This window comes from Myxine glutinosa, chromosome 2 (genome assembly GCF_964187855.1).
Source record: "Myxine glutinosa chromosome 2, kmMyxGlut1.1, whole genome shotgun sequence".
In the NCBI taxonomy this organism is placed as follows: domain Eukaryota; kingdom Metazoa; phylum Chordata; class Myxini; order Myxiniformes; family Myxinidae; genus Myxine; species Myxine glutinosa.
Window position 1 is genome coordinate 30926688 of NC_136262.1, and position 27305 is coordinate 30953992.

Below are 27305 nucleotides of genomic sequence, written 5' to 3' on the forward strand. Positions count from 1 at the left end.
TGTCTCAAAAAGTTGTGGACGAATTCGCATGAAACTTGGTGGTTGAGCTGGTTAGGTGACGAGAACAACCGATTTGATTTTTGTTCAGGTCTATCAGGCCAATCCGGTGGAATACAAAACAAACTGTTCAGCCTGGTTGGTGGAGGTATGCTCTCTACCTAGTGCTGCTCTATTTCATCAAGTTTTGTTGATAATGTTGTAGCTATTGCTATTGTTGAATCTGCAATTGCCCTGGGTTTCTTGATTCGTTGCCATTTTCCACCACACCGCATTTGGTTCCTGAACTACGATGATCAAGTCTTACACACCTCACCATGTACCAGCAAGATGAGGATTCCTGCCACTATGCTTTGAATGTGCGACAGTTGTTGAATGTGTTCCCAGGAAGTGGATCAGTGGACATGGATCAATTGCTCAGCCACTTTGTTCGCCTGACCTGTCCCCATTGGACTACATTTTATGGGGCTATATAAAATTGTTACTTACTCGTCAAAACCACATTATTTGGATGAAGTTTGGTCCATAATCTCAAATGCAATTCTTGAAATTACTCAGCAGCAAATGGAGAATGTTTTCAATAAGTTGGAAAATCGAATTGAACGATATTTTACAAAATGGAGGTTAGGCCGAGAAAAAAATATTTCTGGTCTCTGGTCAGCGCGCGCATCGATTTTGACCCTGCGCGTCAACAATTTTTTTTTTTTTTAATTTTCAACGGTACCTACAACAGCGCGTGCCTGTTTTGCCGGGCCGGCGCGCTATCTCGGGAAATGCGGGTCTGTGAGGGTCGTCATTGGTATCGACGTTCGCACACGGTTCTCCCCTACGAAACTTCGTTTAGTTTGTCCAAATCCAAACAGCCGTTCCAAAGATATGAGTAGTTTTGTGTGCCGTGCCGTCATGAATCCAATCGGTTGGATATTGTCATTTATTGAAACGAAGACGTTCTTTGTCGGGTTCGTGTGAAGCAACCAGAAGGCCTAGAGAGCTGTGGGTGGTCTCGTTAGTTAGGCCTGGATCCTATGTCGTTTGTCATGAAGTTGTCAGTGTCTGTAATAATCTGGTGGACTGGGAGAAGAGATCGTGGGAGACCATCGGCCTGTTAGACCACTTGCGCATGTGCAGTGTTGATGCGATCGACGCATTGGAATGTTTGACGGTACGGCGAGGCGATCTCGAGAACGAAATTGCAGTCTATAATATGCTTGAAGAACCTAATGATTTTCAGAATAAATACATTTTAAAATAACTTAGGCTTGTGTTCATTATTTACAAAAAGGTCTACCAGTCCCATTGGCTGTCTTTAATTTCTCTCTGGACGGCGCCACGGAAGATGAGGAGGACGGGACCGCAAGGCGTGAGGACACAAAAAACAACACCTTTATATGTGCAATCCAAGCTTTTCAAAAAAACAAAAGAAAAAAAAAAGCCGCATCAATTCTGGAACTTTGGTCTGACCAGAGACCAGCAATATATTTTTTTCGACCTTATGTTAAGGCCTTAAAATTTTAACTATATGGAGTACAACTGAATTATGCTTTTATGCACCATTTATAGTTTGTTTCTATAATGTGTACATCAAAATATATAAAAGTTCAATGTTGCAAAAGGACTTTATGGAAACCCTGTATATTATCTATTTGATAGTCTTAAAGACTGTGTGGGCCATGTATCCTTTTTATTTAATGAAGATGGGTTTTTTGACTATTTGAAAAAATAGTTATGAAGGTTATATGATTACATCATCTTGGGTAGGTCAAAAGGTCAAGTTTGATATTAGGGGTCAAAAAGTCCTGGTCCAGCACTGTCATTTATATCCTACTGCCATGGCTATCTTTTATTGCTAGAAAATGGTCAACCTACCCAACCGGCCTGGTCGTTGCTGCAGTGGAAATGCTTGTATTATAACTTATTTCACTAAATCTTTAGTCAACATAAGGTGCCATCTAGGAACCCCCATCCTTCCTCCTCCATATGGTCCTTACATTCCCCTTCCTTCCCCCTTCCTTTACTGCTCTCTCGTTGCAAGGAAACTTTGGAACAGGAGGAGGCCAATTGGCCCATCATGCCTGTGCCATATCCACACCCCAGCACTCCCACCTACTCCATACAGGTAGTACTAATTATGCAGCTAACTCCAAGCAGGGACTTTAGCCAGGGTATTAGCACAAAATGGCCTCTTTTTGAAAGGTACCATGGAATATTTGACCTCATTTACAGTAGCTAAATGCAGATTAGATAGTCAGGTTTATGTCACCAACTGAAGAACAGCTTGCTGAGGTACAGTGCCCCCTGCTGGTGCTGAATCGTAATCGCAATTTTGATCAAATCCAACCACATCGAGGATTGAACCCCGTACTAGACAGGTCGATGGCAAATACACTATCGACTGAGCTTCTGCCCTTCTCTTTCCCTTTTTCTCTTGCTCCTCTTCTTTCCCTCTCCTTCCTTCCTTCCATCTTTGTTCTTCAATTTCCCTTTTCTCATTTTATGCCCTTTCCAACTTCCCCACTTTACATACATAATATGTAGATGTCCCCATATTTATGGCCTTAATTGATGCTCGCAATTTTGCACCCACTGTCCTTCCCCCTTGCACACACAGTATAAGAAGAGTAATCCCCACCTCCTCCCCACCCCTCCACCTCCCACAGCCTTCCATTATAATAAATGGTGATTTGAATGATGTGAATGAGAGATGGGGAAAAATGTTCTCAAAACTTGTCCCATAATTGATGCAATTAACAAGATGCTTTTTCCATTCCAGAGTTGGTAGATTAACCTGTTGTCTGTGCTTGGTCCCAATGGTGTATAATAGACCAAAAGCAAAATTTAAAAATCTTGGAATTAAGCTTAAACAGGACATTGAGACAGGACTATGTCCTACATACAGCATTTATTTGGAGATACGATGAAAATTTGCCTGGTAGTTTTTGATCTCTTCATGTTTTTGCAGAATGTGCGATTATTGTGCCTTTGAGTATGATGAGACTTTCTTTTATTTTGTGTGGGGTGCAGAACGCAAACGCCCATTGCTGGGTACGCGCGAAGAAGAAAAACACAATGAAGAGCAGTGGCCATTGAAAGATGTTGTCTTTGTGGAAGATGTGAAAAGCGTCTCTGTGGGAAAGGTCTTTGTTGAAGTTTTCTCTCTCTCTCTCTCTCTCTCTCTCTGTATCAAACCACTTACTGTCTTCTTTACTCTATTACTTATTTAGCAATTCCACTGTGCCATTACTCGCATTCATAATTGGTTTGCATATTGTGATGGATGTTTAGGCCTAAAAGTGAGGTGTTTCACCCAGAGATGCCTGAGCGAGGGGGGAATGGGTGGGGTAATTGCCCATCCTACCTTTTGCCAGTAATGGCGGGAGGGAGGGGGGTAATGGGGGTGCCTGATCTGATGCCAGAAAGTGCCTGATCATGTGAATGTCTGAAAAGGTGTGACAACATTGCTGAACCTCAGAGTGTGAGGGGTTTCTAAAATGATTTTATATCCTTGGGCTGTCAATAATTCTGTCCTCAAGTCTTTTGGAGCCTTTGAGGCAGACCTCAAAATTTCCTTAAAAGGATTCACGGATTCCAATTTGTCCTGTATTTAGTCAATTTTCACTTTGATAATACAGCGCACGTATCCTGGCAGCGAATGACGCCTACAGCTGCCATAATTACTTTGGACATCTTGGCCTTCAACTCTGCTTTTTTTTTTTTTTTTTTTTTTTTTTTTTTTTGTATACAAGATCGAGGCTCGTGAAAGAGCAAACATTAATCACACAAAAAGACAAACCGACACATAAAACATATAACATCGGGAGCGGTAGACAAGATGGGGAGAGAGGGGGAAGGACACAAACACAACATTTGAGAGCAGGGACCGAGAGACATGGAGACATCGAGAGATCTGAGAGAGGGCGAGGGCTTTGGGGGGGGGGGGGGGGGCATGGGAAGGGGGCGGTGGGAGAGGTATAAAACATATGGACACTGCCAGGACTTCCAGGAAAGAAGTTGGAATTTCAAACAAGGTGGATCTGGGGTGAATTAGCGGGGGTAGAAAAGATCAAGGTTTTGGATGGGGGAAGATAAGAGATGGTGGTGAACAGCTGTTTTAAAGACCTGGAGGGAGGAGTGGGATTGAAGGGAGTGAGGGAGTTTGTTCCAGAGGCGGGAGAGAAGAGGAATGAAAGAGTGAAGGTGAGCAGAGAGCCGAGTTCCTATTCCTATCGATAGTTCCTATTGCTATTGGTGTTTCCCCCTCCCTCTACTGTTGCTTTTCTCCTGGTGCGTCCTGATTCGTTCACTGTACCAGTCCTAGCTCTTCAATGAGCCGCGACAAAAAAATGAATGATAATCTTACCGCGCGTGGGCGTGATCACTCTTTGGGACCTTTTGGTGTGCACGTGCATCAGTGACTGGAGCACTTCCGTTTTGATCGCGAGCACCATTATCTATGTTTAATTTTTATGCCACGTTTTAGTTTGATTTAAGGCCTCAATTTCCTCTTCAATGTGTAACTGCTGTGTTCATTTCCAGATATTTATCTTCTACACTAAATCGATAAAGGGGAGGTTTTCCTCCCCCCCCTCAGCCCCCCCAAAATAAATTCTGCCCCCTTGCCCTTTTACCGCTCCGGCATCCCTGATTAAACCAACACGTGCTGATGCCACTGCTATTATTACAAAGCCTAACTGATTCGCAGTCTTTTCTCAACTTCACATGTGATAAAGCTTTTATTGCATCATGTTTACCACAACTTGACGATGTGGCATTTGCATAACAACGTCTCTATTCTTTGTAAATCGATAGTTCCTATTGTTATTTTTTCCAATTGCATACGGCTGATCGGAACTCATTGCTCCTACCCATGTAATGCGTCTTTTTAGGTTCTGAAGGTAGATGGGGCCTATGTTGCCGTACGTTTTCCAAGTGTAGCAGCACCCGGGGTCTCGGTCGCTGGAACAGACCTTGATCCGACATCTCTCTTGCAGGACTGCCGTCTCCTCCGGATTGATGAATTGCAGGTAATGGCAATGTGTGCTTATATTGGTGGCACATTGCTTCAATACTCCCTACCTTTTGCTCCGAAACATCAAAATTCATTTTTTCATGATGCACAGGTGCATTTGTAATCGTCATCTGCATAATGCTTGCCACTTTGAAATGCAGACATATTCTAGATTTTGATGCCACAGAGTTGAAACGTTTGTGCAATTTTTCTGTTTCTCTTCATCTGTGGTTCCCACTGTGAGTGCTGTCTTGCATCTTGACTTCTCTTGTTGATGGTAAAGGTTGTGAAAAGTGGTGGTGCGCCCAAGGTGCCAGATTGTTTTCAACGGTCACCCAAGAAAATTTGCGTCCCAGAGAAAGCAGAGATTCTTGCACTGAATGTCGATGCCAAAGGTGAGGATGGGAGAATGGCAAAGGGGAGGCTTACATGGGCAAGGGTCTGCATCATTAAGTTTAATGATTGGGTGAGGTGCAGGGAATGGGAGGCCGGAGGTGGGGTGTGTGTGTGTGTGCGTGCGTGCGTGCGTGCGCGCGCGCACACACACATATATATATATATATACATATTCGACACCCGTGCTGGAAACCACCACCCCCCCCCCCCCCCCCCCCCATTGGAGGAAGACCCTCTCGTGTTCAGGCCGTTGGGGCTCCTATGGTTGGCAGTGAGTGCCCCCTGAAGCATTGACGGAAAGGGAGTGGCAATCATATATGTGGGAAAATTGCATGCTCAGTCAGGATCACCCAAATAGCTCAGATGGCAGAGTACTGGTGGGGTTTTCCAGAGGATCTGGGTTCGATTCCCGGTCTGGGCATGTAATTTTCCCACATATATCAATTTAATTATTCAATCCTGTTCATTAATCTAATAATTAATTTATATATATATATATATATACATACATACATACATACATACATACATACATACATACATACATACATACATACATTCATTCATCGTGCGTGGAGTCGAGATCGTCTTTTTATTTTTTCTTCTATTTTTGTTTTTGTCTGAAGTACCAGTTGACTTTTCTCAAGTCAGGCCGTACCTCACTAGAGTTCGTCTGTATGTTGCAGGCATTCACACCATCCTGAAAACTGGTAACTGTGTGCGTTACTGTGTCTTTGACTTGGCTTCTTGCAAACCTGAGCAAGAAAATAGCTTCCCTACAACTAGCCTTGCATTCCTTGGCCATGACGCCAGCAACATTGCTATCTACACGGCAGGACAGGTACATGCATTCGGCCACCTTTGTTACTTGTATTGCATTCGACGAGCAAAGAACCGGCCATTACAGACGAGTTACTTTTTCACTTTTATGATGTTTGTGGCGCATTTTATTTTGACTTATAATACCAGCTTCTGCCAGGTGGCATCGTACAATTCTTATTTACATGGAGTGAATTGGGGTGCTCCACCCAACATTAACCCTTGGGACTTTTAATTATTTTTACTCCCCTCCTCACCCTCCCCAAACCTTCCCAGGCACTCCTCAAGTACAACCACCATTTTTCAATTCATACTGTCCAGTGGTTCTGGAGTGCATAGAAGACAAACAAGAACGAACATGATAACCAGGGCTTTTGCCACTTGTGATATATCAGCCTAAATGGGTAGTAAAGAACAGACAAATAGGTATTCCGAGATTATAAATAAGGAACCCAGCCCCAGGATTTTTATTTTACTGAGTAAGATGGTTTTTAAAATTCAATGTCTGCAAACGCAAAGGTATACATTACATTGCAAACACCAAGAGATCGAATTTGGACTCTATCTTTCGCTTCCTGCTTCTCAAAGATGCTTAAATTATTAGGCCCTGTTCAGAATGGGATGTAATATAAATAGGAATGTGTCAATAATACTGTAATGGTTGACAGGTTCAGACCAGGATTCTGATCCCAGTCATGACTACCAATGTTACGGTTGATCGTGGTTGGGCACGTGGTCAAGTCTTCCACCTCAGCAGTCACCAATTTACTGAAGGATGGTCCTCTGATACCGCCCACTGGGAAAGCCAAACCGATCTTTACTTAGGTTTCTGATGTACAGAAACTCTTAACGAGATCTGTTGTTTACAACAAGTTTACCCATCAAGGATGGGGGCCGAACGATTACACCTGGGCGAATCGTTGCATTTTAAAACCTCCTAACGAGGACTTTTCATGCCAATTTATACAGCCCGTGGTCTGACCCATGTCATTAATTACTGTTCCTATTTTGCTGACACAACATTCCTATGGGAAAAGTGGCATTTATTAGAGGAATGAGGGGGGAGTGGAGGGAGAACAAGAAGCAAACCACAGCAATAGCAATAGTTTCTCTAATATTGATTTCTCCCACGCTCACAAGATCTAGATGGCTTGCGTGAAATATCTCATGGCCAAATCGCACACACGCGTGAAAAATAGGGATAGATCACAAGGGAAACACAAAAATAGGGATAGATCACAAGGGAAACACAAAAATAGGGATAGATCACAAGGGAAACACAAAAATAGGGATAGATCACAAGGGAAACACAAAAATAGGGATAGATCACAAGGGACACACAAAAATAGGGATAGATCACAAGGGAAACACAAAAATAGGGATAGATCACAAGGGACACACAAAAATAGGGATAGATCACAAGGGAAACACAAAAATAGGGATAGATCACAAGGGAAACACAAAAATAGGGATAGATCACAAGGGAAACACAAAAATAGGGATAGATCACAAGGGAAACACAAAAATAGGGATAGATCACAAGGGAAACACAAAAATAGGGATAGATCACAAGGGACACACAAAAATAGGGATAGATCACAAGGGACACACAAAAATAGGGATAGATCACAAGGGAAACACAAAAATAGGAATAGATCACAAGGGACACACAAAAATAGGGATAGATCACAAGGGAAACACAAAAATAGGGATAGATCACAAGGGAAACACAAAAATAGGGATAGATCACAAGGGAAACACAAAAATAGGGATAGATCACAAGGGAAACACAAAAATAGGGATAGATCACAAGGGACACACAAAAATAGGGATAGATCACAAGGGAAACACAAAAATAGGGATAGATCACAAGGGAAACACAAAAATAGGGATAGATCACAAGGGACACACAAAAATAGGGATAGATCACAAGGGACACACAAAAATAGGGATAGATCACAAGGGAAACACAAAAATAGGGATAGATCACAAGGGACACACAAAAATAGGGATAGATCACAAGGGACACACAAAAATAGGGATAGATCACAAGGGAAACACAAAAATAGGTATAGATCACAAGGGAAACACAAAAATAGGGATAGATCACAAGGGAAACACAAAAATAGGGATAGATCACAAGGGACACACAAAAATAGGGATAGATCACAAGGGAAACACAAAAATAGGTATAGATCACAAGGGAAACACAAAAATAGGGATAGATCACAAGGGACACACAAAAATAGGGATAGATCACAAGGGACACACAAAAATAGGGATAGATCACAAGGGACACACAAAAATAGGGATAGATCACAAGGGACACACAAAAATAGGGATAGATCACAAGGGAAACACAAAAATAGGGATAGATCACAAGGGACACACAAAAATAGGGATAGATCACAAGGGAAACACAAAAATAGGAATAGATCACAAGGGAAACACAAAAATAGGTATAGATCACAAGGGAAACACAAAAATAGGGATAGATCACAAGGGAAACACAAAAATAGGGATAGATCACAAGGGACACACAAAAATAGGGATAGATCACAAGGGACACACAAAAATAGGGATAGATCACAAGGGACACACAAAAATAGGGATAGATCACAAGGGAAACACAAAAATAGGAATAGATCACAAGGGACACACAAAAATAGGGATAGATCACAAGGGAAACACAAAAATAGGTATAGATCACAAGGGAAACACAAAAATAGGGATAGATCACAAGGGAAACACAAAAATAGGTATAGATCACAAGGGAAACACAAAAATAGGGATAGATCACAAGGGAAACACAAAAATAGGTATAGATCACAAGGGACACACAAAAATAGGGATAGATCACAAGGGAAACACAAAAATAGGGATAGATCACAAGGGACACACAAAAATAGGGATAGATCACAAGGGACACACAAAAATAGGGATAGATCACAAGGGCCACACAAAAATAGGGATAGATCACAAGGGACACACAAAAATAGGGATAGATCACAAGGGACACACAAAAATAGGGATAGATCACAAGGGAAACACAAAAATAGGGATAGATCACAAGGGAAACACAAAAATAGGGATAGATCACAAGGGACACACAAAAATAGGGATAGATCACAAGGGACACACAAAAATAGGGATAGATCACAAGGGACACACAAAAATAGGGATAGATCACAAGGGACACACAAAAATAGGGATAGATCACAAGGGACACACAAAAATAGGGATAGATCACAAGGGACACAAAAATAGGGATAGATCACAAGGGACACACAAAAATAGGGATAGATCACAAGGGACACACAAAAATAGGGAAAGATCACAAGGGACACAAACATAGGGATAGATCACAAGGGACACACAAAAATATGGATAGATCACAAGGGACACACAAAAATAGGGATAGATCACAAGGGACACACAAAAATAGGGATAGATCACAAGGGACACACAAAAATAGGGATAGATCACAAGGCACATGAAAAATAAGGATAGATCACAAGACGGAGAACCTTGCCCCAAGTGATGCTTGCACGGGTGGTGATGGATGGCAGCAGTTGTCTTGTCGAGAGAGAGGGAGAGAACAGGCTTAATAACGTCTGGGCTCGTGGCTCCGGGCCAATGCACATCTGTGCTTCTTGATGCCCGACGTTCGGACTATTGTCCTCAGTCTATTATTCAACACTTTCTCTCTCATTTGCAGGCCTCCCTGTTGTTCAGCTCACCTTTTCTATCCCCGGGTCGCTGGGATCCTGGAGCGGTGTTGTCTCCTCCACTCAACTGGGCTCAGCTTTTGACTCGGTTTCCCCTCGCCCCTCGGCCTCTTGTTATCTCGTGGCCGTGTCCAGCTGCACACTCATTGGCTCACTACCCAGCTTCTCATAGCTTTTGAGGTTTGCAGCACCTCAAGTGGGTCCATGAGACTGACAGTCTCGACTTGGCTCTTACCTTGCGCACGGTCGCAAGGCCCTGTTTTTTGTCCTCCTCGAGGGGAGGGGTGGTGTGAGAATTTGGTGGCTTGTGGAACTGGAAACTATTTAATATAGCAGAGTCATATGCAGATTAACCTAACCCCCGCTCTTGCAGGGAAAATGGCCTTAAAAAGCCTGTTGTTGTTGTTGTTGTTGTTGTTGTTGTTGTTGTAATCATATACAGATTACGAAGGGAACGACTTTAAGGATTAATGGTGGAGGAATGGTGGGAGGGCGTTAGAAACATTATGGAAGGGAGGGGTACGTTTATCAGATGATGAACACACTTCGACACATGTCCTATCATTTTACACAGAACACACTTGTGCGAGACGTTTATTAATGACATAATTACTCTATCTTACCCACGTTGCCCCCTTACGGCCGTTCCCGCAACAATACGCTTTAACCTGCCGTTTGAATTTTCTTTAGGAATCCCCTGTATTGCTGCGAGATGGGAATGGCACATTGTATCCTTTGAGTCGTGACTGTTTGGGTGGAGTGCGCGACCCAGATTGGCTTGACCTGCCACCGGTGCAGGCACTTGGTGTAGGCCTCCATGCTCTCACCAACCTTCCAGCCAACTCGAGTATCAAGAAGAAAGCTACAGTCATAGTCATGACTATTGAGGTAGCAACCTTGCTACTCTTGTACTCTGTTGTAAAATGTAATGATTAGATTTGTGCATAATTTGGGCTGTTGTTAAATGGTATAGACTATAGAGGATAGAGGATGTGATGTGTGTGATAGAGGATGGTTTGGTATAGAGGATGTGATTACCGGCTGAGTAGATTGAATAGTGAAAAAATTGCGACTCCAATCGTCATGCTATGTTTGGTCGATTTTTTTTTTTTTGGTGCAGAGGTTGGGTATGTGACACAGTCGAAATGATTAGATTTTGGTGACAATCCGGGTCTGGATCTGGATCCGAGAATTTTTAGTCATTCTTCACCATTGAGAGGGCAAAAAAACGATATATAGCACGATAACTCAAAAAGTTGTGGACGAATTTGGACAAAACTTGGTGGACAGTTTGTGTGTGTGTGACAACGAAGAATCGATTCAATTTTGGTGAAGATATGGATCCGGATACGAGATTTAAAAAAAATGTATAAGTGATTCTTAACCATTGAGTGATGGGGCCAAAAACGATCTCGAGCCCAATATCTCAAAAAGTTATGGACGACTTGTGACTACTTGGTGGATGAGTTGGTCAGGCAACAATAACAAGCCGATTATATTTTGGTTCAGGTCTGAATCCAGATCCGGCCTATCAGTGGGATACGAAACGAAAAGTGTTCAGTATGGTGGTGGAATGCTCTGTAGCGAGTGCCGTTCTAGTTTGCGTTGTTACAGCCCAGCTCCATCATAAAAACGTAATTTGTGCTGTCCTCTGGTTTATGGTACTTTCCCAAATGTAACGGTTTGTTCTGGCTTTCCGGATCACAGAGACAGTCCCTGCTTGGCCCTGTTTTACGCTGTGACTACGAAGCGTGCCGTGCAGCCCTGCTTGGCATGGAACAGAGCCTTCTAGTTGAGCTGGTTGACTCGCGAGAAGTTGATGGGGTTTTGCACGAGCGCTGCGATGGCAACCGCAATGCACTCCATGCTGCCGTCTCAGCCTGCTTCCCAACTTCCAACAAGGAAGTCAAGGAAGATGATGGTAAGGCACATATAACTGAATCTTACAAATCGCTGGTCAGTTTGATTATGAAGTTGCTGCACTATTGCATCCATAATCATTCGAGTTGGTGTTTTACAGAAGTGTTATAGTTTGTCTTTGCAAAGGGATTTCTTCGCAGATGGTGCTTTCTCATTCATTGTGTTTAGAGCCTGAGAGGCCGGATCGTTCTTTTGTTGATCGCATATCTGCAGTGGAGGCCATTGCCAATGCCATCTCCGTCGTTTCCTGTGGTACGGGTCGTGCCTGTTCCACCAGTGGTAACAGCCGCAGGTATGAAAATTCTGAAACTTTTAAAATCTAAACACATAATTAAGGCTCATGGAAGGGTTATGGCTATAACACAGAATGGACTATAACATAACAGAACAATAATTGTGGAAAGGGGGAATGCATATGAGCAGGAATGTAGTGGAACACAACAGAGGACACTTGGGGAAGAATAAGCTCGAACACAGTGAGAAGAGGAAGGGAAAACGTGGGATGGAACAGAAATGTAACAAAAAAGGAGAGGGGGAAAAAATCATAACTTGGTAGGAAGGAGAGGGCTTGGGGAGAGTTGATTAGGATAGAAAACATCATGATTATGGGGGGGGGGGGGGGGCAGACAATGGTAGTGATGAGGTGGTAGTGAACAGACAGGGAACAATGGAGTTGAACAGACTGAAGAAGTTTGTTTCACAGGTGAGAGAAAAGAGGAACAAATGAGTGGAAGTGAGCAGTGAGCCTGGATTTTGAGTGTTTCACCAGAAGTGGGTTACTTTTGGCGGGGCTGCAAAAAAGGAATTGTGGGAAGGGGAATCACTGGGAAAGAAGCCACCTATTCACATCTCTCTCAAACTGTTGGTTGTATTGTTGCTGGGAAACAGGATGCAGGTAGAGAATTTCAGAGTTTGTCATTGTGGTAAAATATATATATTGTGTGTGTGTGTGTGTGTGTGTGTGTGTGTGTGTGTGTGTGTGTGTGTGTGTGTGTGTGTGTGTGTGTGTGTGTGTGTGTGTGTGTGTGTGTGTGTGTGTGTGTGTGTGTGTGTGTGTGTGTGTGTGTGTGTGTGTGTGTGTGTGTGTGTGTGTGTATATGAATGAATATATATATATATATATATATATATATATATATACACACACACACACATATACTTATCATGGGAGAATCCAATGATTTTGAGTGCCTTGTTTTCAAATGGCATCAAGAAGCGTAAGATGGGGGGGGGGGGGGGGGGAGGTCAGGGGTGCCAGCTCAAAGGGGAGAGAATAACACCATTGAGCGGTGAATGAAGGCTTTATAATCTGATAAAAGCTCATAACCACGCTCATGTTGCAAAATGCGTTTGATATCAGAATTCCAAAAGCAGATAGACGAATACTCACATCAGGATTGGGATGGCTGGAAGGATGATTAAAGTTGTGCATAAAGGGCGGTGGATGAATGTGAATAATAATTATGGCTTGAGCTAGAGCACAATGAGGTAAATAAAGCTATTAATGATGTACAGCTGCGTTCCGCAACCTTTTTAGCCCAGGACCCAATAAAAAAACCCACGCATCCAGTCGCGACCCATCGAACCCCCCACCCCCTCCCCCCCGCAAACCGTCACAGAAATATCGATTGCTTATAACGTTAATATCTAGGTAAGGGTTCGGTTCATCATCTTTGTACAGCAGTACAATTCGTAATTGAACAATAAAGCAAAGTGATGACAATCATACCAAACACTGTCCTTATTTTGTTGTTATTTTGTACGGATCTCCACGACCATGAGGAGAGAGAGAGAGCGAGAGACCACGCCCCCCTTGAGAATGAGCAGCGACTTCGATCACAGACACCGCCCACTTGATATTATTGTCAGCCAATCAGGCATAAACTCCCTGCCTTGTTAGCAGCTTCGGAAGAGCTGAATCCGCCCCTACGATGAATCCGGATGAAGATTTAATGAAGACGTTGATGAAGATGAAGAAGAAGATGAAGATGAATCTCACAACATTCATTGGCGGTGTATCTTTTGTGAAATAGAATAAAACTTTAATTATTAAAGTGACACGCCAAGATAAGGTGTTTGAACTTTATTTTAATCTTCATCGTGAATAGATGATGAACTTAAAATGTAACATGAACTGATAAACAAAACAAGAATAACTTTTACTGAAAAAACCCGATATGCATCTGAACTTATATCCAGGTTCAATGTTCCATCTATATAATAATAACATAAGGACTCGACTTTGTTATCCGTTTTACGCCGCACCCAGTGACCCGATGCCCACGGCACTAATGGATTTACGATCTACGAACCGCACTCTTTGTTTATCACGGTCAGCCATACTCGAAAAATCTGAATTAGCCGACGTTGGGGCCCAAAAGCATCCGATTAACTGCCGATACGACGCCATCTTACGACGCCATCGTATTGGCGTCTGCTGGGCGAAGGCGAAGCAAGCCATCCGCTGATTGGACAGTCGAAGGCGACAGCAAGCCGTCCACTGAGTGGACAATCCCAGAGTGGTGCTATGCCGATTCCTATTACGAATCCATTCATTTTTCAAAAGTATATCGTAGCGTTGTCATTTAAGTAGATTGCAATAAATACGTTGTTCATATACGCACTCTTCATTCTCATCTTTCTTCCTAACTCTTACTCGGACAAGCAAATCCCCTATGCCATCCATAATGGTACACTCTATCCATACACCACATCCTCCCTTCCGTGGATGTTCCACGGGTTTCGGCTAGTCTATATAATAATAGCGTAAGGACTCGACTTTGTTATCCCTTTTACGCCGCACCCAGTGACCCGATGCCCACGGCACTAATGGATTTACGATCTAGGAACCGCGCGCTTTGTTTATCACGTACAGACATACTCGAAAAATCTGAATTAGCCGATGTTGGGGCCCAAAATCACCCGATTAACTGCCGATACGACGCCATCGTATTGGCGTCTGCTGGGCGAAGGCGAAGCAAGCCGTCCGCTGATTGGACAGGCGAAGGCGAAAGCAAGCCGTCCACTGAGTGGACAATCCAGAGCATGCATTTGTGCCGGTGTCGGCGATCGTTGTTCATATACGCACTCTTCATTCTCATCTTTCTTCCTAACTCTTACTCGGACAAGCAAATCCCCTATGCCATCCATAATGGTACACTCTATCCATACACCACATGCTCCCTTCCGTGGATGTTCCATGGGTTTCGGCTAGTTATCATGAACAACATTAAATAAACAACTTTCACTGATTAAACCCGAAAGTGAAACTTACAAGCCTAATTCAAATGTTCCGTTAGCAACATTGTAGATGTGGATTATCCACATCAGTGCAATGGTTGACTTTGCATATTGGCTACGAGATCATTGATTCGGCTTTGAAGCGGCGACGATGCGATTCTCAGGTTCGTGCACAGGGCCACTGTCTCCAGTTTGTTTCGATACTTGGACTTCAGATATGTCACCATTGAGAAACCTGCCTCACACATCCACGTCGCCGTGAATGGCATCAGGAACTTTACCGTGAGATATGCAATCTCTGGGTACTCATGAGACACTGTCAGCCAAAACTTTACGAAAGTGTCCTTCCTGAACAGTGTCTCAAGTGTACCGTCGGACACGATGTCGATCAAGTCCTCTTTCAATCTGTTGGACAAGTTGCAGCACTGCTGAACGTCGACTGAATAAGGCTCTCGGATCCACTTCTTCTCCACGTGTGGATCAACAGGAAAGTATTCGTCAAATGGTCTGACCAGACTGCCAGGTCTGATCTAGCCACCTCTAAGAATGCGAGGACCTGGTCACGAAGTTCATACAATCTTGCCAAAGCATCTCCTCTGGAGAGCCAGCGAACAGCTGCAAAATACAGCACCATGGTGTGTTCTGCATCTTGCTCCTTACACAGCTCTGTAAACAGCCTCGAATTTAGGGTGCTCTTCCTGAGATGGTTGATTGTTTTCACTGCAATGTCCATTACTTCGGCAAGTCCAGGTGACGTCTCTTTCGCCGCTAATGCCTTGCGGTGGAGGAAGCAGTGGGTCCAGCTTGCCTCTGGTGCCACATCTTGGATGAGCCTAATGACACCGCTGCTCTGACCTGTCATCGATGCCGCACCATCGGTACAAACGCCAACACAGTCTTCCTACCTGAGGCTATGCAATGCGATGTGTTTGTTGACGACTGCGAATATTTCTGCGGCCGTGGTCTTGGTCTGTAGCTCATCACATGCCACAAGATCCTCCATAAAATCATGGCCATGCCGATAACGAACAAAGATGAGGATCAACGCCTTCTGTGCGATGTCCATTGACTCTTCCAACTGGATGACAAACTTGTTGGCCTCTAGGTTTGCTTACAGCTGGTGCTCGATGTCTTCGCCCATGTCGATTATCCGTCGGCGAATCGTGTCGGCAGAAAGCAGAATGGTGCTTATCTTGGAAGCCGCCGTCTCCCCAAGCACTTCTCTGCACATCGCCTTGGCGCATGGCAGGATGAGTTGCTCTGCAATACAAGATAAATAAAATAACACTAACATTTCTTTCACTTTATGATTAATCTTGATCTTGTTCCAAGGCAGCGGGGCGCGGGGGACCTGGGGGTCGTTTGGGGTTTTCCGGGGGTCATGAAGGGGTCATAAATAACATATCAATTTGTTGAGCCCATTTTTAGGAACCTAACAAAGGTACATACCACACACAGTATTTTGTTTGCGTATGCACGTACGTCACGACCCACAGGTTAAGAACCGCTGTTCCAAGGCATTATAAAAATTCAATATGTACGATGTGATTGCCGTACGTACTTTTAAAAAAGAGGCAAAGTTTAAGAATGGCTGTATTGCAACAAACAATAAAACTTACGAAGTTGTGATATACCAACGTATACATGGCACGAGTATACAACACAACATGCATTTTAAGGCCATTTTCCCTGCTAGAGCGGGGGTTTGCCTTGCGGTCCCCATGACAATCTTCTCCATCTTGCCCTATTTTCTGCATCTCTCCTTGTTAACCCCCTTGCCCGCATTTCTTCTTCCACCATCTTTAGCCAAGTCTTTCTCGGTCTTCCCCGTCCTCTACTTCCTTCTACATTCATTTCCATCACTCTTCTCAACCAGTCGCTTTCATCCTTCCTCAACACATGACCAAACCATCTCAAACTGTTTTTCTTCACAGCATCAATCATAGGCTCTATTCCCATCATCTTTCGCAATTCATCATTTGTCTTCTTCTCTCTCAACGATACTCTGCACATCCACCGAACCATTCGCATTTCCACCCTTTCCAGCCTTCGTTGCTGCTCTACGTTCATTACCCATGTCTCGCTCCCATAAATCATAACACTTCTCACACATGCAGCATACACCTTTCCCTTCAGCTTCAACGACACTCCCCTCCTCATCAGCACGCCACTCAGTTCCTGAAACCTCTTCCATGCACATCTCACTCTAGCAACCGTTGCCGTGTCTGATCCACCTTCTCCATTCAGCATGTCTCCGAGGTAGCAAATAGGCCAAATAGGCTTACCCCATAATCCACACATGGCATGAGTATAATAGTAAGAAAGAACCCGACATCAATATTCTAAAGACGAAATGAAAAACTAAATTTAACTATACTTACAGCGCCATGTATTACTTTATGAACCTACAAACCACCAATGCAGTGAAATACTTTTACGAAAAAATACAAAAAACTTACCCGCAATAGTGTACTGTTTCTTTTCTTTGGCTATCTTCTCCGCCACCAGGTAGCTGGCTTTGGTCAGTCCCTTCGACGGAAAAACAGCCGAACTCATTACTGACTTGCTGTTGTTCATCTCGCGTTCTTTCCGGAGAAAAAACTCCCCACGACTTGTTGACATGATCTCCATGTTTCTTCTCGAGGTGCGGTTTCAGCTTTTGGGACCTGAGGGACTCGTTGGCCAACACGTCAAGGCATATCACACACTGTGGTCGATGAACATTGTGCTTATCGATAATCAAGGTGAACCCATAGTTCAGGAACACAGGCTGATACTTTCTAGCCATGGCGAGTACCTTACGCTCAACAGCTCAATCTTTCGAATGAAAAGCAATGGACATTCGCGTGTCGGAAACTAAACGTATGATCTGACTGATCGGATGCACGCACGGTACATTGGTACAGCGCGGTAGAAGAGTCCACACTATAAAGTTTGTGTCGGCGTTCGTTTGATCTCTGTTCTGTTCAGTCGGGAGAATTAAATCCTCGATAGTTTTTTTCCCGCGATTTCTGAAACGATCGTGCGACCCATTAAAAATCCTTTTGGGTCGCGACCCATAGGTTGCGGAACGTCAACGTACAGGATGATAGGAAAAAGGAATAGGAAAAAAAAAAATTCTTATTTTGGAAAGAGGTGTCGACTTGATACAGTCTTAGTAAAAATAAAAAATAAACACAATTATGACAAAGCCACTGATGGTTACGGCAAACAACACTCCTCTTGGAACTATAGGAGCAAACCAATGACCTGCAGGGTGAAGATGGCATGAGGGAATATGCCACTGCAATATTCCACAGTGGGGTAGTGCAGTCGCCTCAACAATGGTCTTGACATGGGTGAATCCTAGTGTGTAAAAGCTTCCACCACCTTGCCCCCAAGCCAAGCCAAGTCAATTCGAGTACAGATGTCGAAATGCCTTGCCAGATGCGGTTCGTCCGATCGGCCAAAACTACTTTGTAGTTTTTAATGAGCAATTCATTGATTATTTCACAATGATCTGTGTCCCTCTTGGATGTGCAGCCTCCGTCTGCGTGAGATGATGATGATGCGACGGACACCACGACCGCCGCCTCCTGGGCTTGCCTCACACGAGTCCGCCCCTTCTGTGGAGCATGCTGATACAGTGCCTCCGCCTCCATCAATGCCAACTCTCAGTTGGCTGCCTGAGCCTCCCCACATTGATCCAGGTAACAGACTTTTGCCTTTGATCGTAAAAGTGATTTTATGACACTTAACTTTTTGCAAACATACTGACTCATTAAGTGTCATTTAATGTCTGGACTGATTTGAAGTTGCTTCATACTTAATACCACATGATTAGTTGTTTTTTTACATTCCTGACGTTTTGCTTGTAATGTTTATGCCAGTCAATTTCTGTATATCATGAAATTTGGGACTGGGAGAATAATAATAATTATTATTATTAGGTTTACTCTCCATGAAATGGAGAGGAAACCTATTATTATAATTATTATCATAATTAATAGCAATTATAAAACTTTGTGCATTTCTCCCACAGGTGGTGCAGGCTCGGGGCCTGGTCCCTCGACTGGCGCCTCTAGTTTGACAGGTAATACATTGCTACTCCCTATTGTTGTTGTTTGGTCATAAAAGTTGTTGTGAAGATCGTCAGTGACTTGGATGTAGCGAGCGAGTAGTCAGCAACGGTTTTTACAAACCTGCAGTGTAGTGTCATTTGATTGAGCAACATTTCAACATGAGCGAGTCAGCTTGAAGTGTACAGCGAGGATCTTGCATGAGGGACCTCAGGCATGTCTAGGCATATCCAGAGAATTCTGGGTGTTCGTGGCTGTGTGGTTCGTCCTTGGGACGTGAGAGTTTGTGTTTGCATGGAGAGCAAAACGAAGACGGACCAGGAATTTAGGCCATCGTCGGTTGTCCTCTTGACTTGCATTCGCTTTACGATACCGTGCCAACTGTCACCTTGTCTGTCTTCTCAAGAGGTGTTAGCACATTCACTCACAGGTACAGTGCATTCAGAAAGTATTCAGACCCCTTCACTTTTTTCACATTTTGTTATGTTGCAGCCTTTTGCTGAAATCGTTTAAATTCATTTTTCCCTCATCAATCTACACTGAATACCCCATAATGACAAAGAGAAAACAGGATTTTCGAAAGTTTTGCAAATTTATTAAAAAGAAAAAACTGAAATATCACATTGACATAAGTATTCATACCCTTTGCTATGACACTTGAAATTTAGCTCAGGTGCCTCCCATTTCTCTTGATCATCTTTGAGATGTTTCTACACCTTGATTGGAGTCTACCTGTGGTAAATTCGATTGATTGGACATGATTTGGAAAGGCACACACCTGTCCATATGAGGTCTCACAGCTGACTGCATATCAGAGCAAAAACCAAGCCATGAGGTCGAAGGAACTGCCTGCAGAGCTCAGATACAGGATTGTGTCGAGGCACAGATCTGGGGAAGCCTACAAAAAAAATTCTGCTGCATTGAAGGTTCCCAAGAGCACACAGTGGCCTCCATAATTCTTAAATGGAAGAAGTTTGGAACAACCAGGACTCTTCCTAGAACTGGCCGCCCGGCCAAACTGAGCAATCGGGGGAGAAGGGCCTTGGTAAGAGAGGTGACCAAGAACCCGATGGTCACTCTGGCTGAGCTCCAGAGATCCTGTGTGGAGAAACTTCCAGAAGGACAACCATCACTGCAACACTCCACCAAGATGGGAGAAACTTCCAGAAGGACAACCATCACTGCAACACTCCACCGATCTGGGCTTTATGGCAAAGTGGCCAGACGGAAGCCTCTCCTCAGCGAAAGACACATGAAAGCCCGCCAGAGTGACCATCGGGTTATTGGTCACCTCTCTTACCAAGGCCCTTCTCCCCCGATTGCTCAGTTTGGCCGGGGGGCCAGCTCTAGGAAGAGTCCTGGTTGTTCCAAACTTCTTCCATTTAAGAAGTATGGAGGCCACTGTGCTCTTGGGAACCTTCAATGCAGCAGAGATTTTTTTGTAGGCTTCCCCAGATCTGTGCCTCGACACAATCCTGTCTCTGAGCTCTGTAGGCAGTTCCTTCGACCTCATGGCTTGGTTTTTGCTCTGATATGCATTGTCAGCTGTGAGACCTTATATAGACAGGTGTGTGCCTTTCCAAATCTTGTCCAATCAATCGAATTTACCACAGGTGGACTCCAATCAAGGTGTATAAACATCTCAAAGATGATCAAGAGAAATGGGAGGCACCTGATCTAAATTTCAAGTGTCATAGCAAAGGGTCTGAATACTTATGTCAATGTGATATTTCAGTTTTTTCTTTTTAATAAATTTGCAAAACTTTCTAAAATCCTGTTTTCTCTTTGTCATTTTGGGGTATTGAGTGTAGATTGATGAGGGAAAAAATGAATTTTAAACGATTTCAGCAAAAGGCTGCAACATAAAATGTGAAAAAGGTGAAGGGGTCTGAATACTTTCTGAATGCACTGTATATCCAAGTTCAGCATTGCTGCACAGACGTTACAGGTGTTCTACTCGCGGCACTTTCGAGCTGGCATTTTTAAAGTTGTCTATCCTGGGACCAGTCCTTTCTTCCCCTTTGAGTAGCCGGACTGACACGACACGCGTCGTTTGTTCAGGGTGTGTGCACTGCATCTGCAAATATTTTGCGATCCTGGTGGTTGTGCTCCATGCCATTCATTGCTCTAGCGATTACCTGTTACAGTTTGAGATTGAAAATCCAGACGCCTCGTTGCTTGTGAAAGATGGAAACCATTGTGATCCAAGGAAACCATTGTGGTTCCTGAGTAAGTAATTGGTATTTTATTAACCATTTGGTATCCAGGCCTGCAGGTAGCCTTGTGATTAATTGTGTTGGCATCAGGGCCCGAAAGCAGTCCTGTGCTTCAGTGCAGTTTCCACCTTTCGAAGTAGTCTCATCTAGCCATAGCCTGTGAATGGTCACAACCCTTGGGCACATGACACGATTGTCTACCCTTCATAAGTTGTATGGGAAGTGATATCGATGCTCGTCAAAGCATTCTGAGTAACGGAGTTAGTGGCCAACAGTCACATGTGCTGTGTGCACAGGATTCTTTGTGAAGGAGAGCATCTATGAAATTCACAGGAGACGCTGCACAATTTGGTGAAAATGTCTTTCATTACATTTTATACTTTAAACGTATTTAATGTCGTTAAAAAATGGCTGTGAATTGGTGAAACAATCTAGAACATTCTCTCATGCTACCCATTGCTGTCACTCAAGCAAACGTTAAACACATAAATGATGTGGCAAATGTTGTGCATATAACAGGAGAACATGTGCAACACCTTGTGCGCTGGGACCGAGCTAAAGTTTCATTAACCTCCCTGTACCTTTTGCTTTTTCTGGAATAGAAAGGCCATATGTGGTGTAGAAACATCTCAATTATGACAAAGCCACTGATGGCTGTTTGTGTCCTTCCCCCTCTCTCCCCATCTTGTCTGCCGCTCCCGATGTTATTTGTTTTATGTGTCTGTTTGTCTTTCTGTGTGATTAATGTTCGCTCTTTCACGAGCCTCGATCTTGTATACAAACAAACAAACAAAAAAAAAAAAAAAAATCAATCTTGAGCTATCCTCATGTTTAACACTGTTCCATGAAACCTCACAGCTGGCTCGTCAAAAGAGGGACTGGAGCCGAAGGAGCGCAAGGCGAACGCGCAGGCCATCTTGCGCCTGCTTTGTGAAAGCAGTCTGCTCAAGCTGTACATGCGTGATCTGCTGTCTGCCCAGTGAGCGGCACTCGCATCAGTGTTTGCTCGGTCATAGTGTTTGTTTAGCAAGTTGGCTTTTTTTTTTTAGTCTATTTGATCCGTTGGCTGTGGTTTTTGGTCTGTGTCACTTTATTGTTTGTGTTCTAGGGATGCCAGGGGCATGACACCATTCATGATGGCGGTGAGTGGCAGGGCCTACCCTGCAGCCTTAACGATATTGGAGACCGTTCAGAAGATCACGAAAGGTATGTTTGGTTCTCCGTCTGACTGCTACGATTGACCTTTCACCGCCATCCTCCCGACTATATTGGCTTGTTTCTCATTGTTAACATTAAAAAAAAATCTCTACCTTGAACTTTCATTGTTCACCTGTACTCTTCTATGCACTCTCTCCACCATGTACCATTGTACCTGAATTCAGAGGAGGGTCTTTCTGACCTGATGAGCATGATTTGTCCAGTTGGTACGAACCCTGATGACTCTCCGCTTTACGTTCTCTGCTGCAATGACACTTGCAGCTTCACCTGGACCGGTGCGGAGCACATAAATCAGGTGAAAAGTCATGCATGTGAATATTTCTGCTTTCTGATGAAGTTCTGCTGCTTAACAAAAAAAGTTTTCTTGGTGACGACTTTATTACAAGTGTGCAAAGATCTTTTTTCACATTTGCTTTTGGCTCTGTTATTGTAGTCATGGTAGAGAAGAATATTTTTGGGGTCAAAAGTTGTGTTTTCATGCCTGTTTGTTTGTTTGTTTGTTTGTTTGTTTGTTTGCTTGTCTGTCTGCCTGAGAGCAGGATATCTCAAAAGGTTTTGGACGGATTCAGATGAAATTTGGTGGACAGGTTGCGTGTGTGAGAAGGACGAATTTATCCGATTTTGTTGAAGATCCTGATACAATCATTGTTTAAGTGATTCTTCACCATTGAGAGATGGGGCCAAGAATGATTTATAGGACAGTCTATCAAAAGGTTGCGGATGGGTTGCTTATGTGGCAAGAACAAGCCGCTTCAATTTTGGTTTCAGGGTGGATACAGATCGGGCCTCTTTGTGGGATACAAATTACACACTGTTCAGACTGGTGGAGGTCTGCTGTCTGCCGAGTGCCGTTTTAGCTTCATATATTTTGGTCTGCAGGACATTTTTGAATGCCGCACTTGTGGTCTGCTCGAGTCCTTGTGCTGCTGCACTGAGTGTGCCCGAGTGTGTCACAAAGGTCACGACTGCAAGTGAGTGATGTTACCTAATCCAAACGTGGGGTGTTCTTTTTTTATTTTAGTGTTGACTTTTTGCAAAGGCAAACATGTATAGAATCTTTGGTTCTGTGGGAATATGGTTAATGAGGACGCGTAGATGCCAAATCTTTGGCTCCATGTGTGTTTTCATCAGGCTGAAGAGAACGTCTCCCACCGCATACTGTGACTGCTGGGAGAAGTGTAAATGCCGGACGCTGATCGCGGGGCTGAAAGCCGGACGTCTGGAGCTGCTTAACCGACTTTTGTCCTGCACTGACCTTGTCACCCAACCAAACAGCAGGTACTCTTTATTTGCTCGCACTGCCTTGTTGAACAAGGCTCTCACATTATCCTGCTACAGGCACCTGGAGAATAATGGATCTCATGAAGGACACAATCAACAGACATGAATAATTAATGTAATGTGTTAAATAAGGTGGTGTATAAGATGCTGCAACATAGTCAACGTGTGGCCCTGGATGGAATTCTCTCATCTCCCCTTCCTGTCCAGGCTGGAGTTCCTCAAGGCAGTGTTCTGGGCCGTGTGCTTTTTCTGGTCTTCATTAATGATCTCTCCGACTCTGGAAAATCCTCTATCGTTTTGCTGATGACTCCACCCTCTGCCACTCCTTATCTCAACCCTCATATCAGCAGCACCCTCTTCACTCTCTGCAGACCTGGATAAAATCACAAACTGGTCAAACAAGTGGAACATGGCTTTCGATCCTGACAAATCTCACACTCTTACTATGTCTCTCCGAAAAGACCGACTGGACAACCCTCCCATCTACTTTCTCAACAATCCTCTCGAAGAAGTTCTGTCACTCAAGCTTTTTGGTCTCACTATCTGCCATGATCTTTCCTGGGAAAACCACATTTCCAAGCTGGCCTCCAAAGCCAGTCGCCGACTGGGCATCCTCCGTCGTGCGAAGTCCTTCCTTGGCACACCTGAGCTCCTCACCACATACAAAGCTTTCATCTGCAGCTCAATGGAATACTGTTCCCCCCTCTGGGCCGGTGCTCCTGCCTCACACCTAGCTTGGCTTCGCACTGTCGACACCAAAGCTTTCAGAATCATTGGAATCTCCAGCAATGAAGCTGATTCTGAGGGCCTTTCAATCACTCACCGCAGGAAGGTTGGTGGTCTCCCAGTCTTCTCCCGACTCTTCTCCGCCCTAGCTCCCCCTGCTCTGTCTGTGCTCTGTCCCCCAAATATTCCTGCAGGACGCACAAGATCGGCCAGCAACCCTCTTATGGTGAAACTGCCAAAATGAAGACTCTCTGCTCACCTTCACTCCTTCATTCCTCTTTTCTCCCGCCTCTGGAGCAAAATCCCACACTCTTCAATCCCACTCCTCCCTCCAGGTCTTCACAGCTCTTCACCACCATCTTTTCTTCCCTCATCCAAAATCTTGATCTTTTCTACTCTCGTCGATACACCTCAAATCCATCTCCTTCAAATACCCAGTTTTCTTTCCTGAAAGTGCTTATGGTGTCCATATTGTTTATCCTGTGTACCCCACCCCAGCCCTCTCTCTTTCACAGATCTTCTGATGTCCCTGTTCCCTACTGTTCTTGTGTTTCCCACTCTCTTGCCCTCTTGTCTCCCGCTCCCTTTATTATATGTTATATGTGTTAGCTCTTATACGGGCCTCAAGTAAGTATCCAAAAAAAAGAATGTCCGTCCACCCAACTTGGCTTTCATAAGTGATATTCAAACCGAAATGATCTACGTCCTGCCCATTGCTCACATGTCTTAACACAAATATGTTTTCTCACCATACACTAAACGGGCTATGCTGGAAAATGTTCAATCATTGCAACAACTCGTTTAAACTGATATAAAATGGTCATTAAACTTCGTTGAATGGCATGATGTGTGAGTGGATAAAACCTTGTTGCAATGGATTTGATTTCCATGGCTACTCAGTGGAAATATCCGTAATTTGAGATAGAATGGTAACCTGTCCTGGATTGGTTGTTATCTCTGGAAATGCCCATGACTTGTCGTCCGTGCCCCAATGCTCTGTCAAGACAATGGGTCTCCACCACAGATTTTAGTGATTTTGGCAGAAGCTATGAAATGTTGGCAACTTAGAAGATGCTCATTATGTCGTTACTAACTTTAAAAAAAAATATATATATCGTAGTACTTTTCATAGCATGATGGTGTTGAATGAAGCCTTTGTTCATTATCTCTAGGGGTGAGCATCTGCTGCTGTTCCTGGTTCAGACTGTTGCCAGGCAAATGGTTGAACACTGCCAGTACAGGCCACCACGGGGTCGTGAGGAACGCACTCGCAAAACTGCCGGCACAGAGGGTAACCGCCCTTCACCTCGCTATGCGCTTTAAGAACAATGTGATGAAGCCTCATTTAATTATTTAAAAGAAATGCACCGACGATTGCTCCCTCTTTTAATTTTTTTTTTTTTTTTTGCCTTCCAAATGTCTTCCTTCTGAATAGATCCTGATATGCCTGACCACGACCTTGAGCCACCGCGGTTTGCGCAGCAAGCGTTGGAGCGTGTGCTGAAGGACTGGAAAGCTGTGCGCTCCATGATTATGTTTGGCACGCAGGAGAGCAAAGACCCGTGAGGAATGCTTTGCCTGGCATAATTCTATTTTGTGGATGTTTGTGCTGCTTGATGTGGGATTTATCTGTTGGTGTTATTTGGATCTTGGCATCTCCCATGTGAACATTTCATTTTTGGTTACTGCATAAAATCGAGGATATTTGGGTGCAACAATTAACGCCGATTCCCATGGCGTGTGTGATGCAACGCAGGCTGAGCGCAAGTGGACGTACAGCTCACCTCCTTCCTGAGGAGCAGGTATTTCTCTCTCAGCAGGGCGGCACAATCCGTCTCGACTGTTTCACCCACTGCCTGCTCGTCAAGTGTTCATCTGACACCGGGGTGAGGGCAACGACTGTGACTGAGGGATAGCCTCACATTGCAGAAAGAAGAGTTTACAAGTTGCATTATGTTAAGGCAGAACGAATTTGATCATTGCTTTATCATTCATTGGTCTATTACATCATTGATTCATCAACATTTAGCAAACTGCCTTGCAACAATTAATGCTATCCTATGATGCTGTACATTTGTAGAGCAGGTTCATGCCATGGTAACGCAAAATTATATTCACAATGGATGCATCTGTGATATTGGATATGGCCGTTTATCAGAAGCACGAATAGTAATGAAATGTGCACGTGCAGCTGTTGGACACACTCCTGGCTACACTGGTGTCGGAGTTGCAAAGCGGTGAGGGGCCCGCACGGCGAGAGGAAGCTGTAGCTGTCACCCGACGTTTTCTTCGTTCGGTCTCCAGAGTGTTTGTCATACTGAGTGTTGAAATGGCCTCTTCGAAGAAGAAAAAGTAGGTGGGGCTAGGGATGGGCACGAGGTATGTGACGATCTGTTATGAATAAAATGTGAAAGAGTTCTTGAATATGAAAACCATAAAGGGAACACAATCATGAAATTTCTTGGAGAGATGTTTTAGAGGATGTTTTCCCTGACCCATTAGCACAAAAGATATATATTTGGGGAGAATAATAAGCCGGACAATCGTGTTTTAAAATCGGACCATTTTCACATCCGTTATGCAAATGAGCTACATCCGTTGATTTGCATGATGTCATGGGTGCACAACTCCTCCACGGACGTGTACGTATGTATTTCATCACAAGTTATTCCAGCGTTCAAGAGGCTGATGTGCCAAGCTT

General features: G+C 43.9%; 1 protein-coding gene across 20 annotated transcripts in view; it reads left to right on the top strand.

The window, feature by feature from the left end:
• UBR5 (ubiquitin protein ligase E3 component n-recognin 5) overlaps window positions 1-27305 on the top strand; it is a 110298-nt gene that overhangs the window by 38029 nt on the left and 44964 nt on the right. For 15 of the 20 annotated variants that reach the window (XM_068108490.2, XM_068108504.2, XM_068108493.2 and 12 more), the window contains 19 exons: window positions 2030-2113; window positions 3019-3131; window positions 4881-5018; window positions 5286-5397; window positions 6085-6239; window positions 10636-10833; window positions 11653-11866; window positions 12034-12157; window positions 18628-18794; window positions 19127-19177; window positions 22238-22358; window positions 22488-22585; window positions 22762-22892; window positions 23477-23568; window positions 23729-23875; window positions 25777-25895; window positions 26040-26166; window positions 26361-26490; window positions 26796-26956. In XM_068108490.2, the coding sequence (XP_067964591.1) occupies window positions 2030-2113; window positions 3019-3131; window positions 4881-5018; window positions 5286-5397; window positions 6085-6239; window positions 10636-10833; window positions 11653-11866; window positions 12034-12157; window positions 18628-18794; window positions 19127-19177; window positions 22238-22358; window positions 22488-22585; window positions 22762-22892; window positions 23477-23568; window positions 23729-23875; window positions 25777-25895; window positions 26040-26166; window positions 26361-26490; window positions 26796-26956 (2482 nt within the window). The remainder of the gene's footprint in view (window positions 1-2029; window positions 2114-3018; window positions 3132-4880; window positions 5019-5285; window positions 5398-6084; window positions 6240-10635; window positions 10834-11652; window positions 11867-12033; window positions 12158-18627; window positions 18795-19126; window positions 19178-22237; window positions 22359-22487; window positions 22586-22761; window positions 22893-23476; window positions 23569-23728; window positions 23876-25776; window positions 25896-26039; window positions 26167-26360; window positions 26491-26795; window positions 26957-27305) is intronic. The other 5 variants (XM_068108503.2, XM_078773102.1, XM_068108498.2 and 2 more) reach the window with 1 other exon arrangement.